Raw genomic sequence first — 17,303 nt, 5'->3', positions numbered from 1 at the left:
GGCTCTAGAAAGAGTGCAGAGAAGAGCAACCAGGAGGATGAGGGGACTGGAGGCTAAAACATACGATGAATGGTTGCAGGAACTGGGCCTGGCTAGTCTAGGGAAGAGAAGGACCAGGGGAGACAGGATAGCGGTCTTCCAATATTTGAGGGGCTGCCACAGAGAGGAGGAGGAAGGGGTCAAGCTATTTTCCAAAGCACCCGAAGGCCAGTAGAATTAATGCGAAACGTTAGTCCAATGGGGGGAAAAATGGGTTCTATGGGCTTATTTTACAGGGGAGGAATACTGAGGCCCAGGAAAGACAGGCAAATGGAGGATGAGCATGAAATTCGTGTCTGCGAAGGCAGGAGGGGGAAAGAGGTTTAAAGCCAAACAACAGGCCTTGAAGAGCCAGCCAGTCCAGGGGGAGCTGCTCCTATGGGCCCATTGTAAAGGGGAGGAATGTTGAGGCAGAGAGAGAGAGAGAGAGAGAGAGAGGCAATAAAGGCTCAGGGTGGAATCTATTTAGTTTTTTTAGTTTAGTTTCCTTTGTCATTGCGCCTCGTTCAATGAAATTAAATACCGTTTTGCTGGCAGTGGGAGGGGTGAACTTTGCAGGGGCTCAAAGCAGGAAGGAGACAAAAAGGGCAGTCCTTGGAGAGCCAGCCTCGTGGGCCCATTTTACAGGGGAGGAATGCTGAGGCCCAGGCGGGGAAAGAGATCGTTGGCGTTAAATCTGGGTGGAATCTCTTATTTGTTTTGACTGGCTGGGGGAAGAAGACTCTGTGGTAACCAAACAGCCAGGAAGGGAAGAGAAAACCAGCTTCTACTTTCTGAAGGCATGCAGGGGGAAGTCGGCTTTCTCCACGCCTTCCCCACCATCTCCATGGTTACATCTCTCCCCCACTCTTTTGCTTTCACACACACACACACACACCCCTTCCACCCTCCTGCCCGCCTGCCCGCTTTTGATTGGACTCTGCAAGCTCTCAAGAGCAGTTTGGAGAGGTTTGGCCCGAGCTGAAACTTTGAAGAAAGAAGGAAGCGTTTTCCCATCATGTCTCAGTGGGGCCTCTTTTTGTGACCCTTTCCAGGATGCAAGCCCAGCCGCAGCACTGTGAAGGAGAGGAGGAGGAGGAAGAGGAAGAAGGAGGAGGAAGAGGAGGAAGCAACCACAGCGCATCAGAGGGTCCTTTCGGCAAAAGCCCCTTCCATCTGACGGCCGAAGATGTCTACGACATCTCCTACATCCTGGGAAGGGAGCTGCACACCCTCGGCACCGAACCCCAGGCAGAGATGCCCGCCAGGGTAGCCCGCTTGCAGTTCAGGGTGGTCAGCATTCTGGAGATGTTGGAAGCGCTGGTGAGCGAGAGCCACCTGGCCATGGAAGCCCTCAAGCTGGAAAGGGACAGTTTGAAAAGGGAGCTGGAGGATCTGCGGCAGCAGGTGACATCTGGCACCGCCGGAGAGGTAAGCGGGAAGGGGTTCGGTGGGTGGGTGGGCGGGTGATGGAGAGGAGATCTGTCGGTGGATCTCTAGACTGTGGTCCTGTGGTTTCACCCGCTTCAGGTCCGAGTTGGGGAGGTGTTAGGATGTCTAGTCCGTTGAAGAGAAGGACTAAGGGAGACATGGTAGCAGTCTTTCAATATATCAGGGGCTGCCCCAAAGAAGAGGGAGTCAAGCTATTCTGCAAAGCACCTGAAGGCAGGACAAGAAGCAATGGGTGGAAATTAATCAAGGAGAGAAGCAACCTAGAAATAAAGAGGAATTTCCAGACAGTGAGAACAATTAATCGGTGGAACAACTTGCCACCAGAAGTTGCGAATGCTCCAACACTGGAAGTTCTTTAAAAAGATGTTGGATAACCTTTTGTCTGAAGTGGTGTGTGTAGGGTTTCCTGCCTCGGCAGGGGGTTGGACTAGAAGACCTCCAAAGGTCCCTTCCAACTGTTGTTACTCTATTCTAAAGATGTAGGGCAGAGATGCTTAACCTGGGCAAGTTTAAGACGGGTGGACTTCAATGCCCAGAATTCCCTGGCTTCTCCAGAAAAGGGCTCTCCCTAAACTTGTGGACTTGAAGACTTGTGGACTTCAACTCCCAGAATTTCTGAGGATCTGGCCTTCATTAGAGCATTAGGGGGTCTCCAATCTTGGCAACTTTAAGATTTGTGGACCTCAACTCCGAGAATTCTCTAAAATCTGGTTTCTTTGCAGCAGGCTCTCTCAAAACTTGTCGACTTTAAAATTCGTGGACTTCAATTCCCAGAATTTCTTGGCCGGTATAGGTTGATAGCTGGCTGAGGAATTCTGGGAGTTGAAATCCACAAATTGCCAAATTTTGGAGACCGTTGCTTGGTCCATTTCTCTAGATTAGGGATTCCCCCAAACTTGGCCACTTTTAAGACTTGTGGAATTCTCCAGCCAGCATAGCTGACTCTCTTTGTAATCCCTTCCTCTGCAATCTCTCTCCACTTTAGGAGATTAAGAGAGAGAGAAAAATAGACACGGCTGGCTGGGGGATTCTGGGAGTTGAAGTCTAGCGGTCTTAAAGTGGCCAAGTTTGTGGATCCCTGATCTAGATAGCTCAGAATCAGCTGCCTGGGGGCACCCTATTTCTCTCCAAGGTAGGGTCAGTTATGGCTGCCTTTGGCGTGGTTTGATGAAAAAGCTTGCCAGCTGTTGATGTGCGTCAGTCACAAGGCCGCTGGGTGGAAAGTTCTGATTTAGGAAAGGGAGGATGCAGAGAAAAGAGAAGTTCGGTTAGGTTTCAACTTTCCACCCAGTCACTATAACTATAAATTACCTGGTGCTTTTTAGCTTCCGCAACTATCACTTTCCATTATTTCAATTTAATTTGGGGTGGTTGTTTTTTTTAACTTCAAGATCTGCCTTAAGTGCATCTTGAAGTTTGCAGGTGTTTTGCTGTGTATTTCCAGCCACACCTCATCAGCGCAACTGGCCCCAAATCCTGCTGGATTTTTGTTTTTTTGATAGAATGCAATTTTTTTATTTATTTTTTTCCTTACCTCTCTGCCATGTTTCACATGGCCCCCTCTTAGCTCACCCTCTGTGGTGGAATGTAGCCTGGATTCCCAGCAGGGAGGGGCTGCCTTCCAGAGGAGCAAGAGGCAACTCAGCTCAGATAGTTTGTGTGCGAGAAAGTGGGTGAAGACAGCTCCTGCTTAACAGTTCCCAGAGTATACAGATAGACTTCGACTTACAACCACAGTTGGGACAAGAATTGTCGCTAAGCAAGGTGATTATTAAGTGAATTGTGCCTGATTTCACAACCTTTATTTGCTGCGGTCGTTAAGTGAATCCTGCAGTTGTTCGATGAATCCGGCTTCCTCCGTTGCCTTTACTTTTCAGAGATCAGCTGGAAAGGTGGCAAACGGCAATCACGTGAGCTCAGGAATGCTGCAACCTTCATGAATACCTTGCCAGGTGTGCGAAGCACCTGAATTTTGATCACGTGACTGTGAGGATGCTTTAATGGATGTAAGGAGAAGGGCTGGTCATAAGTTTTGTTTGTAACTTCAAATAAATCATTAAACCAATGGTTGTAAGTCGAGGACAGCCTGTTTATGCTTTAGGTGGTTGGTCATTTGCTGTAGTTTGGCAAGATTCTGTCTAGAGGTGAGGAATGCTAAACAAGTGTGCTTGAAGGAATTGTCAGGTGCCTTTCCAGGTGTGATGACCCAGAGAGTAACACAAATGTAACAAAATCCAAAGCGTAAATAAATATCCTTTAATGCCTCCAACTTGGCCCCACTGTTTAATAATTCTCCGTTGGAGATAAAACGTACTCAAAAATAGTCTTCAAGAGAAAGCAATACAGTCTGAACTTAATGAGCAGATAGAGGTGAAATGAAATACCAAACAAACTACATTGAAGGAATTTCCACGATGGAACAGGAGGAGTAATTACCAACTTCAAGGAGATAACAAGGCACAGTCTGTTGGAAGGACGCCAACCAAGATAACTTCAGCCCAAAATAACACACTCTTTGCTTCTGGCAACGCTGTGTTGTAACCATCCCGCTTGTCTACTATTCTCCCCAGCTGCAATTAATGAGGGGATCATGGCCGCTTCCTCTCTCATAAGCCAAGTTGTTTCCTTATCCGCTCCTCCCTGCGTGTCCTAGGATGAAGAGGGGATGGGCCTGAGTCCTCTGCCCAGCCGGCCTCTGCCCTTCCCCAGCCTCCTCCACAACCTCCAGAGCCACACCTTCACTCCCTGTTGGCTGTTCCTTCTCTCCCTCAAGAGTCTGACTCTACCAAGGGTATGACACTGGGTTTGGGGAAGCTGATTGCATCCTGCTTAAGAGCCCCGTTTCTATTGGGTTCCATTTCACTGTTCTCTCCTCTCGTAGGTCAATCCGGGCCCCAACAAAATGATTGTGGACCTCACGGACGTGAACCGTCCCCGTTTCACGCTACAGGAGCTCAAAGATGTTCTTCAGGAGCGCAATCACCTAAAAGCCCAGCTTCTCTTTGCTCAGGAAGAGTTGGAGGGTTACAAGAGGTACGAAAAAGTGCAATTTTTCATTGCAACGGACTGGGAACTGCAGCCTTCTGGGTTTGTGAGGAAACCAGGACTTACTTCAGGTCCATGGTATCCATTAATCCAGGGGCCTTCAAACTTGACAGCTTTAAGACTTGTGGACTTCAACTCCCAGAATTCCTCCTCCAGTCATGTCAGCTCAGGAATTTTGGGAGTTGGAGCCCACAAGGCTTAAAACTTGCCAAGTTTGAAGACCCTTGCTGTAATACCGGAAGTGACGAAACGGGGCTATAATTTGTCCTGAAATGCCTTGCAGAAGGTTTTTCCAAGCCTCTGGGAGGCCGAAAAAGGCTTCATACTAGCCGAAAAATCAGCTGTGAGGCACAGTGCAGGTAAGGAGGTGGCGGGACGGGGGGGTTGCGCGTGCATGCGCAGGGTGTGTGTGCATTGCATTCTGGGTGCTGGCAATGCGAGTGCGCTGGCGTGCACACAATTTTTGGCACAGGAGCCCCAAAAAGGTTAGCCACCACTGGTATAGGCTCTCCTGCTTGTGCAGAGGGGTTGGACTAGAAGATCTCCAAGGTCCCTTCCAGCTCTGTTATTCTGTTAAATTCCTCATTCCAGGGGCCATTCATATAGATCTTACCTATTTTATTATTTACTAGAATAAAACCTTTTACAAGGTGCACAGGGGCCTTGTAAAGAGACCACGAACATGGAAAAACGAAGACCAGCAATGGTTGCTAAAGCCCAAGAGTTAACCAGACCATGATTTACCCAATTAACCCCATATGGTCAGGCTGCTTTATCCTACATTAAACCATAAATGGAGAGTGTGGGTTGGCCCTACACCCTGGGATAAAGGCAGCTTGCTCTTTGTGAGTCAGCGTGTTGTGCAAAACCACAGCACACGTGAGGTGGCGTGTGGGGGTTTGGCGTGTAAGCGGATTGCAATAAACAGCTTGTGTTTTTTCTTTTCCTCTACTGCCTAGTGGTTATATTTCTCAGAAGCAGGAAAAGGACAGTCCCACGCAAAGAGAAACGACGGTGGGCACGCCCTCTGGCTCTGCTCGATTTAAAGAGAAAACTACAATCAAGCAATGGTGAGTAACTTAGATTCCTCCTTTGAGAAGGGTCACCGGCCAGATAAAACCTTGCAGGAATTGCCCCCACTAGCTGAGATTAAAATCAAGGTCTTTAAAACAAGGGACAAGATTTCAGTCTAAGCCAGAGTTTTTCAACCTCGTAGCAGCTTTTTAAGATGTCTGGACTTCAAAAACATGAAGGAATTTAAGATAAGCAATTTATAGATTAAATGTATATATTTGCACAAATTATATATATATTTGTAAATATATGCACAAAGGATAGAATTGTATGAGATTGATGTCACAGAACTGTTAATGCAATGATTATCTTTTTGTTTTTAAAAGATATAAAAGACTAATAAAGTTTATTTAAAAAAAAGATGTCTGGACTTCAAGTCCCAGAATTCCCTAGCCAGCTGGCTGGGGAATTCTGGGAGTTAAAGTCCACATTGATCTAGGTCATTCTTCTTTATCACCAGTTCTCTGGAGAATCAGGGAGCAGCTAAAACAACAGATGAGTGGCCCACATCCTGAATAAAATTAAGCAAGGCCTTTTAGACAGTGGGACAGGTACAAGTCCTCAGATTTCGTATTTGCAGGGGAATTCTGGGAGTTGAAGTCCACATTATTTCAAATTGTAGGCGTCCTTAGCCAATCTCCTCTACCTTCAAGTCCCCGGAGACTCAATTTATCCACACTAAGCAGAAATAAAAATCTACCTTTCACTGATTATTCTTTCCTTTAATAAGACCTTCAGAAAAATGCCTGTAATTTTCAGTATTTGGATTGATAAACGCTCCAGGTATTCAGTGTTCAAAATATTGGCTAGTGCAGAGAATTCCTTGGAAGTGATTTTTGACTTTTACACTTGGTTTAATCTTTAGGAATTCAGAATCTGTTCCTGCCACTCATACGCACACTAACTCCTCCCTTCAATTGCAGGTTTGCCTTTAAAAAGTTACGATGAACTATGTCTGCCCTGGGATGTCCCAAACTGGAAAGTCAAATTTTAAAAACTGGGGTTGCAATACTTGAAGACTGTTTCGCGATTCGTTGCGGCTGGTGGAGGCTTCAACCTCTGGTTTTATCCCAATCGGTTATCTTCTTGTTGGCATAAAGCTTTTTCAACCTGTGGCTTTCTCCAAATCTACGGGACTTTTAAGGTGGATGTTCTGATAATACTTTTGCCACGTTAAATTTTTACTGGAAATGTTTATATGTCTGCAGCCAGCAGAATAAAGTGTCACAGAGTTTCTAGAATCCTTGAAATGATCTTTGCAAACATGACTTCCCGAGTTTTGTTTCTTTTTTCCCAGTTAAATTTTAATTTGAAATGCACCTCATATAATAGAAATTAAAGAACTGTTCGCTCTTGTCTATCCAGAGCTTTCAGTCCCAGTTTAGAGCGTTTATAATATCTAAGAGGAATGTGGTTTAAGACAGAACAAACAATAGTTTTGTTACAGAGTTCATTTGATAGGAAAGCCAGGGATTCACAAGAAGAGAGAAACCATGATTTGAAAAAAAGAAATACAAGAAAACCACCCCACACTGGTTCGTATGAACAATTGAGGCCTCTAGTCAGACACAAAAGGCCTTTGCTTTTAATAAATAGTTCACTTTATTTATCTTCTCGTACAGAGAAATAATTTTCTTCAGGTCATTCCTTTTTCATCATTTTTTTTAAAAAACCCACAACATCGCCCTTGGGTCCCCAATTTTTGTAGCGCCAGCATCAGCGTATCGAGCTTTATTGAAATGGCCCTCTCTCTCTTGCCCTGCAAGAGTGTGACGCTCAGCTGGGACTACATTTCCCAGGATTCCCGGCCAGGTGTGCCATCCCCACCTCTCTGGAAAGCACCTGGTAGGCGCGGGGTGGTGGAAAAATAAATGGCATACGTGAATTTCAGGCAGAAAGTTAAAACTTGGAAAGCACATTCCTCGATTCTGCCTCCTCATTCTTACGCATTTCAGAATTCTCTTCCCCACAAAGTGCTTTACTGCAGCTCCCCCCACCCCACCCCCAGGATGAGAGCTCAGAATTCTGGGACATGTAGTCCCAACCCACCCTTTCCGGGAGAGAATTCTGGGAAATGCAGTCCCAGCGCGCTCCTCCATTCCCTTCGCTCTGATCCACTTTTGCCTGTTTCCACACGTTGGGGAACGCCGAGTTGAATAAACCTCCATCCAAATAGTTGATGCGGGAAGTTTCTCATTTCATCCTAAAACCCTCGGTTGCTAAAAGTCCCCGTTTAAGAACAAGCCCCCCCTCCCAAATTCCATTAAAAGCCGTTTTTCCCCCTTCCTTCCTTTCCCCAAAAAAGAGAGAGAGAGAGAGACAGAAGGGAGCAAATACAGAGCACAGCTCAACTCCTCTGTTGGTTTTCCAAGCAACGCGCTTCTCAACCGATACCCAAGCGACCTACTTTGCAAACCTGGGGAGAAGAGTTTGGGCCCCCCCCAGAAAGCACCAAGAATCAAAACAACCGTGTTCAAACGGCTGGCCTCTTCTCCCAGCTGAGGAAATTGCAAAAGCAAGCATGCTGTTTGGAGCCAGTTATGTCCCCACCTCGCCTCCCTGGCTCGGTTCCGCTTCCTTCCTCCGCTCGCCGGTGGCGATTTTTGGATGGCTCACAATAGCAAAAAAGATAAAACGGCGGACAGCGCGCGCGCACACACACACACACACACACACAAACAGAGCCAGATTCCCCGCTGTCACACAAGGAACAGGGTTCTTGAAAGACAAGGCGACCCTGGTCTCCACACTGCAACCTCTGTACTTCCTTCTTGACGACAAATCCAGTGATTCTCCGCAGAAGTTAAAACCAGTTTCCAATTTTCTTCCTCTTTCAAACGGGCTGCTTTGAAAAGACGTATTTTTTGCAGCGTTCTTCCAACTGCTCTCAGGAAGCAGAGTTCCTCATCTCCTGGCTGTTTAACAGAGACATGATCTTCTCCAGGTTTTTGAGCTGCAGCCTGCAAAGCGGAGGTGATAATCCTGGACAAAGACCTCTAAGGGAAGCTTAGGCGGTCCTTCAATTGTTCTCGTCCGGCTTTCGCTGGTACCTGGCTAAGAAAAGGAGACCAGGTTTCCTTCACAAAATCCGTTCTTCACTCTTTCTTCGATTAAGTTTCAAGATTTAAAGTGTTGCATCGGTTAAAAAAAAAAGTATCTGTAAGAAATCCGAACGTTTCAGAGATTTCCATGCAGACAGGAAGAACGAGTCGAAGCAGGGATCTCTGCGAAGCCGATGTGGAAGAAAGGAGAGAGAAGAAGAAGAAAGAAAGAGAGGAGGAGGAAGGAGGGGGAAGAGGATGGGAGGAAGATGAGAAGGATGGAAGGATAAGTAGAGGGGATGGGAAGGAGAAAAAGGAGAAGAGGAAGAGGAGGAAGAAGGAGGAAGGGGAGGAGGAGGAAAAATAGAAATAACTATAATAATAAAATCAGGCCTTTCATATTTAAGTCTGTTCAGGTGAAGACTACATCATCCCTGCTGGCGTTTCAGCTAGCCACGAAGGCATCCCCTAAGAGCTGCCAAGGAGTCCTTTTGAAGGAAAACTCAGTGCTTACTCTCGTGCAAGGGATCCTCTTAGTGTTTCAACCAGGGGTGGGCCTCCAAAGAAGCTTTGCTCCGATCCCCGTAATCGTACAGCAACTCCTCACCAGCTCTGATGTCCCGGGAGGCCACCAGTATGAGGTGGGGGACGCCACTGATGTCGTGGAGCTTCGTCTGGCAATTCCCACACTTGCTGTGATTGACCAAACGTCCCAGGCGGTTTGTCTCTTTCGTGGCATCGACGCTGAGGGGTGGATTTCAAGGGAAGAGAGAAGAAGAAGAAAACTCAGGAAGGCCTGATTTCTCTGGCCCGGTCATGTTGACAAAAACCGCTAAAAGAGGTATTTTAGTAGGGAAAAAAACCCGGTTCCCTATTGTGCTGGCAAGCAGTTTGGATTTGTAAAGTAAGCAATTGTTCTAAACCAGGTTGAAGATGGGCGGACTTCAACTCCCAGAATCCCCCCTGACCGGACTTGCTGGCTGGGGAATTGTGGGAGTTGAAGTCCGTCCATCTCCACACATCATCGGAGTCCCATCTACCATAGAGTCTGGGCTCTAGAGAAGCCGGACCCTAAGGAATTCTGGGAGTTTAAACCCCCACTTCATAAAAGTTGAAGTCCACACATCATCTGAGCTCCAGAAACCATAGTGTGTGCGGGCTCTAGAGAAGCCAGACCCCGGGAATTTCTGGGAGTTGAAGTCCACCCATCTTCAAGTTTGCAAGGTTGAGAAACGCTATCGTAAACCGTGGTTTGTTGAATGTAACACAACGGACTGCATAACACGTCAGGCTTTTGAATCTCTGGTTTCAAACATCTCTCGATTGCTTCTCTTACTCTTGGTTTTACTTCTTTTATTAGGGTTGTTTTCTCATTTTAAGGGGGAAAAATGGTTTTCGGAGCAGGATAGGAAGGAAGGAGAGAGGGAGAAGGACTCTTACCAGAAAGTCTTACTCAAGTATTGGAAATAGTACATATAACAGCCCGTTGATGGGTCCTGGGCATAAGCCGCTTCCCGTTTCTTTGCGTCCATAATTTCAATGAGGTCTCCATGATATTCGACCACAAATTCACCCCTGTTAAAATGCCTGGTTGCAATGACACCCCGGCCTTTACCGTCAATAAAATCTATCTGTGGGAGAAAGCAAAAAAAATTATTCATCAGGGAAATCCTTTTTTGGGGTGGGGGGGTGGGCAGTTCTTTGCACTTCGTTCGATGTAACGATCAAAAGGGCGAAAGTCGATTTGTAAACATCCTGGTTCCACTGAAAACAGTTAAAACTGCGTTTTATTTCCGAATTTCAATTACCGTATTTCAATTGCTTTTAACTGCTTTTTATGATATTTATAACACAGCTTTTAAGTTTTTACATCTCTTTGCACATGGCCCATTGTAGGCCACCAGCGATGGCCGATAAATTCTAAATGCGATCTATGAAATATAAATTTACCTTCATCCCATCTTCTTTGCCACTCTTGATTAACTCATCTATCCGTTTCTTCTCCTCCGTCTATGAGATAGAAGACAATGCGGGGAGTCATTGCTACAAATTTCAAGTTTGTCTGTATGTTAGGCTGCCCAAGGTACAGAAATCACCTAGTTATGCCTAGTTTGGTAATCCTGAATCCTTGGGCCCGTCACCAGGAGGCGGTGAATTCTAGTCCTGCCTTAGCCCATGAAAGCTGGCTGGGTGACTTTGGGCTTCTCTCTGCCCAACCTACCTTACAGGATTGTTATGGAGGAAAAAAGGAGGAAGGAGGGAATGTTAGTATGCTTACTGTGTCGAGTTATTTATAAAAGTAATAAAGGCGGGAAAATATATAAATTTTTAAAACCCAGTGTTACTGGAAGGAACATCCTGCACAGAAATCCTCGACACGTTGCTTTCTTTGTTTTAAAAACAGCTCATTCCATTTCACAGAAACCTATCTTTTTTTTTAAAAACATTTTATTAAACAAAACAGGTAAAAACATTGAACATGGTGAAGCCAGTTTGACGTGATTTTGGGTCAATATCGCATATATATATATATATATATATATATATATATATATATATTCTTATAAACAATTATTCAACTATATACATATATACATCTGTTCGTTCATGTAATACATTTTCTAACATCATTCGTCTTCTTTCCATCTCATCCAATCCTATACCCTTTCAACAATTCCTTTCCCAACTTAAGACCTTCCTCTCTGCTCTCGCCAATGATAGAATTTAACCCAAATTGCGTACTATGCTGATTCACCTTTGTTTCTCATTTCTAGAGTTAGCTTGTCCATTTCAGCGCATAGTAAGATTTTGAGAAACCTATCTTCTTTTTTAAATCCTTGGCTATTCCTTTATCACCGAGGGCAAAGTCAGACTCGGGGCAATTTGGGAATTTGTATCATTCTTTAATAGACCTGAAAAGGAACACATTTGTTAACAGTAAGAGGGAAGCTGTAAGAGAGACCCATACCTGTAATTCTTTTTTATTCTTTCTGGAACTTCTTCTAACTGGATAATAGTCAGTTACTTTTCGGTTTGGGGGTGTTTTTCCTTGGCCTCTGAGAGAGAGAGAGAGAGAGAGAGAGAGAGAGAGAGAGAGAGAGAGAGAGAGAGAGAGAGAGAAAAAACCAAACAGGTCAATGTGAAAGGACTGAGGCTTTCTCGTTGCCTCTGGACGCTCGCAAAATTCAGAATTAAGTTAACCCCCAAAGCCTCCCCACTCTTTAAAAGTTGGACTCACTTCCTTCGGGATGCAGGTTTTTTGCCTCCTTTGTTCAGGGCTTGCTTTTGGGTTGGGACCTCATCCGATTTGGCCGGCGGGACTTTCCGAGGTTCCGTCGGTTCGGGATTCGGGCTGGAGGGAGACGCTGAAGATTCACATTCCACGGCTTTGCTGTTCTGGCTGTCGGATTTTGCAACGCTGGCGGTCGAGTCACCTACCTGAACTCGGTCTGCAATTTGGGGGTGAAAAGGAAGAGGAAACTTAGCAGAAGAGATCTTATATTTTTTTCCCCCTTCGCACCTCAGAAAATTAGAAAGTATGCCGGGGTGCGCAGCCAACTCCCAAGAGAGAAAGGTATTCTTACCATCCAGTTTTGGGGAAGTTTCGAGTTTGCAGGGTTGTCCTTTTATCTCGGGGTGCGTGGTGGAGTTTTCCTGTTGAAGCGGGGACCGAGAGGTGGAAATTTTACTGGGAGTCACATAGCTGTAGATTTTGGCTTGACAAGTGAAGATGTTCTCCTAAAAGGGAGAGATTGGAAAAATACCAGACCTTATTCGCGGTTGTTGGCTTCAGGAGAATTTGCTGCATAATAAATCTACCTGAGATTAAGTTCCTACAACTGGGTTGAGCCGCAGAACGTAGATTAAATTCAAAGGATGCCCGAAACCAGAGTTTCTCAACCTCTGCATCTTTAAGAAGCATGGACTTCAATTCCCAGAATTCCTTATGGCTAGAGAATTCTGGGAGTTGAAATCCATTTTCCTACGGAATTCTGGGAGTTGAAGTCCACACACCTTCGAAAAAACACCATTCACAGCCAGCATGGATTCTGGGAATTGAAGTCCGTCATTTTGCTAAGGTGGAGAAACACCAAGGTTGGAGTCTCCAACCTTGCCAACTTTAAGCCTGGAGGACTTCAACTCCCAGAATTCCCCAGCCAGCTGGCTGGGGAATTCTGGGAGTTGAAGTCCACAAGTGTTCAAGTTGCCACGGTTGGAGACCCCTGGCATAGAGGATATAGTCAATATAGCTTCAATGCAGAATATAGTAATTATAGCATAAACACAACATATAGCAAATTAGCATAAATACTGATGCAGTAAATATTGTAGAGGGGCTAGAGTAAATATAGCATTGAAGACAATATAGTAGATAGGATATACAGGCAATAGTAATTATAGTGTAAACGCAGAATGTAAAAGTAGGATAAATACAGAATATAGTAATAAATATAAATATAAACATAGCATAAACACATAATAAAATATAGCCTAAATACAAAATATAGTAATAAATGTAGCCTAAATACAGAATATAGTAATATAGCAAAAAATGTGTTCACTGGAGAAAAGGGGTTCCCAGGGGGACCCCTTCCCCGCCTCCTGCCTGCCCACCAGCAAAGGCTGTCCCGCCCCGGTGCGGGACCACAAAGCCCATTCTCCCCAGCCAGCTGGCCCGCCGGGAGGAGGGAAACCCCAGCCGTGCCTGTTGCAGAGCTGCCTTTCCCGGCCAGCCCCGGGCGAGGGTGGGTGGGAAGCGGCCAAGGGTCTCCACCCACCCTCCTCCTCCCCATTGCCACCCACCCCCGGGGCTCGATCCCGCCGTGCGCCCCGGAAGGCAGGCAGGCGGGCCGGCCCTCCCCGGCTCTCGCCTTTGCGCTGCGCCCTGGGCGCACGGCGGCTGCCCAGCCCGGGCGCTCCTGGCCGGGAAGGAGAGCCGGGCGATCTGGGCTCTTACCCCGTTCATCCTGGGCCGGGCCGGCTCCCGCTTGTCTCCTCCTTCGCCGCCGCCGCCGCCTGCTCCTCCTCCTGCGGAGCCTTCGTCCGCCGCCGCCGCCGCCCTTCCCGGCTTGGGCTGGGGCATCTTCCGCCGGCCTGCGCAGGGCGAGAGAGAGAAGCGGCCGCTGCCCCGCGCGCTCATGGCCCGGCGGGCACAGCTGGCAGAGCGGCGGCGGCGGCCGGAGGAGGAGCCGCCGCCGCCGCCGCCGCTATTGCCCGCCCCGAGAGCCTCTCGAAAAGGCTGCGGGGCCCCAGCGCCAGGAGGCGCGTCCCGGACACCCGCCGGGCAGGGCGGCCCCGTTCTCGGAGCTGGAGCGGATCGGCTCCCCACCCACCCCGGGAGATCCCGCTGCGGGAGAGCTGGCAGATCCCGGAAGGCGGCGTGGGCGGGGATCCTCTGCTTTTGCAAGGGGGAGACAAGGAGCTCCAGGGGATTCTCTTTTCTTTCCCTTTCATCCATCTATCTATCTATCTATCTATCTATCTATCTATCTATCTATCTATCTATCTATCTATCTTGTCTGTCTAGCACCTCTCTACCTCTCTCCACTTCTATTTATCCATCCATCCAACTACATCTATCTATCTATCTATCTATCTATCTATCTATCTATCTACCTATCTATCTCAATCAATCCATCTACCTATCAACATGTATCTATCTATCCATCCATCCAAGCAACTATATCTACCTACTATCTATCTATCTATCTATCTATCTTGTCTGTCTAGCATCTCTCTACCTCTCTCCGCTTCTATCTATCTATCCATCCAACTACATCTATCTATCTATCTATCTATCTATCTATCTATCTATCTATCTATCTTGTCTGTCTAGCATCTCTCTACCTCTCTCCGCTTCTATCTATCTATCCATCCAACTACATCTATCTATCTATCTATCTATCTATCTATCTATCTATCTATCTATCTATGTCTGTCTAGCATCTCTCTACCTCTCTCCACTTCTATCCATCCAACAATATCTATATCTATCTATCTATCTATCTATCTATCTATCTATCTATCTATCTATCTATCTATCTATCTAATCTCAATCAATCTACCTATCAATATGTATCTATCTATCCATCCATCCAAGCAACTATATCTACCTCCTATCTATCCATCCATCCATCCATCCATCCATCTCTAACTATCCAGCTATCCAACTATCTATCTATATCTATCTACCTCCTATCTACCTATCTCAATCAATCCATCATTTATCTAGCACCTACCTATCAACATCAACATCTAACAACATCAATCAATCATCTCCACATCTTCTGACCTTGCACTCGTCCCTCCATTCATCCCAACCCAGGACAGCAAACATATTGTTTCCCTACAACCACCACCCTGTGAGGTGGGTTGGGCTAGGCGTGACTAGAACTCATTGTCTTCTGGTGCCAGACCCTGGGGACTGGGTGGGGGCCTTGAAGAGGTCATGGGTGGGGGCGTTGAGGTCAGATTTCCTCCTTTGCTGCAAGTTTATTGCAAAGGTGAAGTTGTAAAGGAAGGCTGAAAAATTGCAATGACTGAGCCCCAGGCATGCAATCCCCCCTTCTTAGGTCTTTGTATCTGGCGTTGGATGCTTTTGAAAAACTAATTAGGGTGGGATCCGGTTGCTAGGGAGAGGAGACCACAAGGAAATCTTAAGAGGAGACTTGAGCGTGAGAAGCCAAGACAAAAAATGAGAAAAATAAAATAAAATGGGCATAGCTGCCGCAGAACACCCCCCCGCCCCCATCTCCAAGAATGGACTCTTTCCATCTTTTGCACACATTCACAAGAATCCTCATCTTCTTCAATAGGCCCCTTGAAGACGGGTGGATTTCCACTCCCAGGATTCTCCAGTAGCTGGGTGGGGCATTCTGGGAGTTGAAGTCCACCCCCTTTCAAAGGGGCCAAAGTTGAGGACCCCCCCCCCATAGCGGGAGAAGGCGATTAAAGGTGGTCTTTGCATCCAGCCTTCTAACCCAACCCAACTTCCCCCCCTCTTGCCCCACCTCTCTATCCGGGTCAGGCGTCATCAAACTTGGCAGCTTTAAGACTTGTGGACTTCCAACTCCCAGAATTCCCCCTCCAGTCATGTCAGCTCAGGAATTCTGGGAGTTGGAAGTCCACAAGTTTTAAACTTGCCAAGTTTTGAAGACCCTTGATCCAGGTCAGGGGTGGGCAAGTCTTCCCCCACCTGTGGACTTCAACTCCCAGAATCCCTAGCCTCAGGTCATTCTTGGGACACAGCCCTGGCTCAGGAATTCTGGGAGTTGAAGTCCTCAGATCTTTAAAGGGGCCATCCCCGCTTTAGTTTTGGACTTCAGTGCATATCATCCTCCTTTCCCATCGCGCCCTCCCCAGGAGACCCTTGCTCCTAGGCCCCCTCCCCATTCATCAGGACCCCTCAACCCATCATCCCCACCTCCCTCTGCATTACCTTTCGCCATGCTCCAACCTGCCAAAGGAACCCTCGGGAGCTTTCCTTCCTGTGACAGCCCAGCTTCTTCCCGGAGGATCCCCTCCTCCTCCTGTCCCCGAGCGGCTGCCAAGACTTTTCTCAAGGGGGGAGAGACCCCTCCACGCCCCCCTTCGGCCTGCCACTCAAGCCCCCTCCGAGCTCCGGATTGGGCGGCGGGAGGGCGCTTCCCGGTTGGCACTCCTTAAAGGCCGAGCAAGCAAGAGTTTGAAAATGAGCTTGGCGGGCGCTGATTGGACGGGGCGGCGGCGAGGCGGCGCCTGATTGGAGGAGGCGCGCCGCGCCTGTCTTCCGCCTTTTTTCTCCGACGAAGAAGAAGCCACGTGGGTGAGGCCACGTTCCTCGCCTCCCGGAGCGACGGCTTGTGGGAATCGGGTCATTCCTGGACACGTGTCTACGGCTTGGAGGTGGGGGAAGGCAGCCTCCGCCGGGACAGGCCGGCTCCACGCGGGATACCCGGCTCCATCCCCGCCGCAGCCCCAGATTGAAGTCGCGAACGGCGGCCTGGAGCTTAGATGGCGCTTGCAAGAGGCGCAACGTGGGAATCTGTTCGCAGCAGCGGCGGCGGCGTCCTGCGGTTTCAGCCGCCACTTGCTTCGCTTTTGAAGAATAACGGCGTTTTATTCATTCTTTTAGCGTCAAAGCGGGGTTGTCGGTTGATTGCCGGTGGCGTTTTGTCTTGCAAAAAGTAGGATGTCAGGAACCCATCGTAAATAAACCGACCATGTCAATAAATAAATTCAGTATTGCACTGGCTCTTTTATTGGAGACCTCGATGGGTTAAGGTTTATAGAAGTTATAGTTGCTCCTCAAATAATCGCTATTTAAGCCTCACATTTTGTCTTTTTTTCCCCCAACACAAAGAAAGAAAAAAAAATACTGTAAATTCAGCCCCCCAAATAACCCCCAGTAACGGTGCTGCGCTAGCAAAATTGCAGCTTTTTTTTTACTGCGCATGCGCAGCGCTGTCTGGCTGGGCTGTTGGTCCGCGGGATCTTCTTTTTCCCCGTCATGCACCAGGGCCTCTCGCGATCCGAGAGACGTTGCGGCCGCTCCTCCTTGCGTGGCGACGTACAGCGCCGCCATCTTGGACAAGGCGTGTCACGTGACTCTCAACTGCCGTCTCCTCGACCTCCTCTTTGCCCCTCCCAACGGGGCAGAAAAGGGAAAAAAAAAAGACGGGCCTAGATCAACTT

General features: G+C 47.5%; 2 protein-coding genes across 6 annotated transcripts; one reads left to right on the top strand and one right to left on the bottom strand.

Annotated features, from left to right (window-relative positions):
• The first annotated feature begins 632 nt into the window (after positions 1 to 632).
• On the top strand, positions 633 to 6,830 carry RILPL2 (Rab interacting lysosomal protein like 2). The gene is made up of 4 exons (XM_026719407.2): positions 633 to 1,449; positions 4,352 to 4,503; positions 5,475 to 5,585; positions 6,513 to 6,830. Exons 1-4 carry the CDS (start codon positions 1,075 to 1,077, stop codon positions 6,535 to 6,537), a joined length of 663 nt encoding a protein of 220 aa, XP_026575192.1. The 5' UTR covers positions 633 to 1,074; the 3' UTR covers positions 6,538 to 6,830.
• Positions 6,831 to 7,172: 342 nt separating this feature from the next.
• Positions 7,173 to 17,070, bottom strand: KMT5A (lysine methyltransferase 5A). 5 transcript variants are annotated; one of them, XM_087913045.1, is made up of 9 exons: positions 16,069 to 17,070; positions 13,588 to 13,724; positions 12,215 to 12,368; positions 11,869 to 12,079; positions 11,599 to 11,686; positions 10,581 to 10,640; positions 10,071 to 10,261; positions 9,145 to 9,374; positions 7,173 to 8,813 (listed from the first exon to the last, which is right to left on the bottom strand). In XM_087913045.1, exons 1-8 carry the CDS (start codon positions 16,076 to 16,078, stop codon positions 9,164 to 9,166), a joined length of 1,062 nt encoding a protein of 353 aa, XP_087769171.1. In that variant the 5' UTR covers positions 16,079 to 17,070; the 3' UTR covers positions 7,173 to 8,813; positions 9,145 to 9,163. The 5 variants fall into 5 exon arrangements, with proteins under 5 accessions (XP_087769171.1, XP_087769173.1, XP_087769170.1 ...); XM_087913047.1 differs by having other exon boundaries at positions 9,238 to 9,374; XM_087913044.1 differs by lacking the exon at positions 16,069 to 17,070 and having other exon boundaries at positions 9,238 to 9,374; positions 13,588 to 14,002.
• Positions 17,071 to 17,303: the final 233 nt, after the last annotated feature.

The sequence above is a fragment of the Pseudonaja textilis genome, chromosome 15, assembly GCF_049901715.1.
Source record: "Pseudonaja textilis isolate UNSWEBS1 chromosome 15, rPseTex1.2, whole genome shotgun sequence".
Taxonomy (NCBI): Eukaryota; Metazoa; Chordata; class Lepidosauria; order Squamata; family Elapidae; genus Pseudonaja; species Pseudonaja textilis.
The sequence above is the reverse complement of the archived record's forward strand: the minus strand, read 5'-3'. Positions and strand labels throughout refer to the sequence as shown.

Excerpts from the sequence above, each read along its gene's own strand:
- RILPL2 (XM_026719407.2), top strand. The coding sequence starts at position 1,075 with ATGCAAGCCCAGCCGCAGCACTGTGAAGGAGAGGAGGAGGAGGAAGAG. Across the intron at positions 1,450-4,351 it reads CATCTGGCACCGCCGGAGAG|GTCAATCCGGGCCCCAACAA; the intron begins GTAAGCGGGAAG and ends CTCCTCTCGTAG. Across the intron at positions 4,504-5,474 it reads GAGTTGGAGGGTTACAAGAG|TGGTTATATTTCTCAGAAGC; the intron begins GTACGAAAAAGT and ends TCTACTGCCTAG.
- KMT5A (XM_026719401.2), bottom strand. The coding sequence starts at position 13,770 with ATGAGCGCGCGGGGCAGCGGCCGCTTCTCTCTCTCGCCCTGCGCAGGC. Across the intron at positions 12,369-13,587 it reads CCCGGCCCAGGATGAACGGG|GAGAACATCTTCACTTGTCA; the intron begins GTAAGAGCCCAG and ends TCTCCCTTTTAG. Across the intron at positions 10,262-10,580 it reads GCAAAGAAGATGGGATGAAG|ATAGATTTTATTGACGGTAA; the intron begins GTAAATTTATAT and ends TTTCTCCCACAG.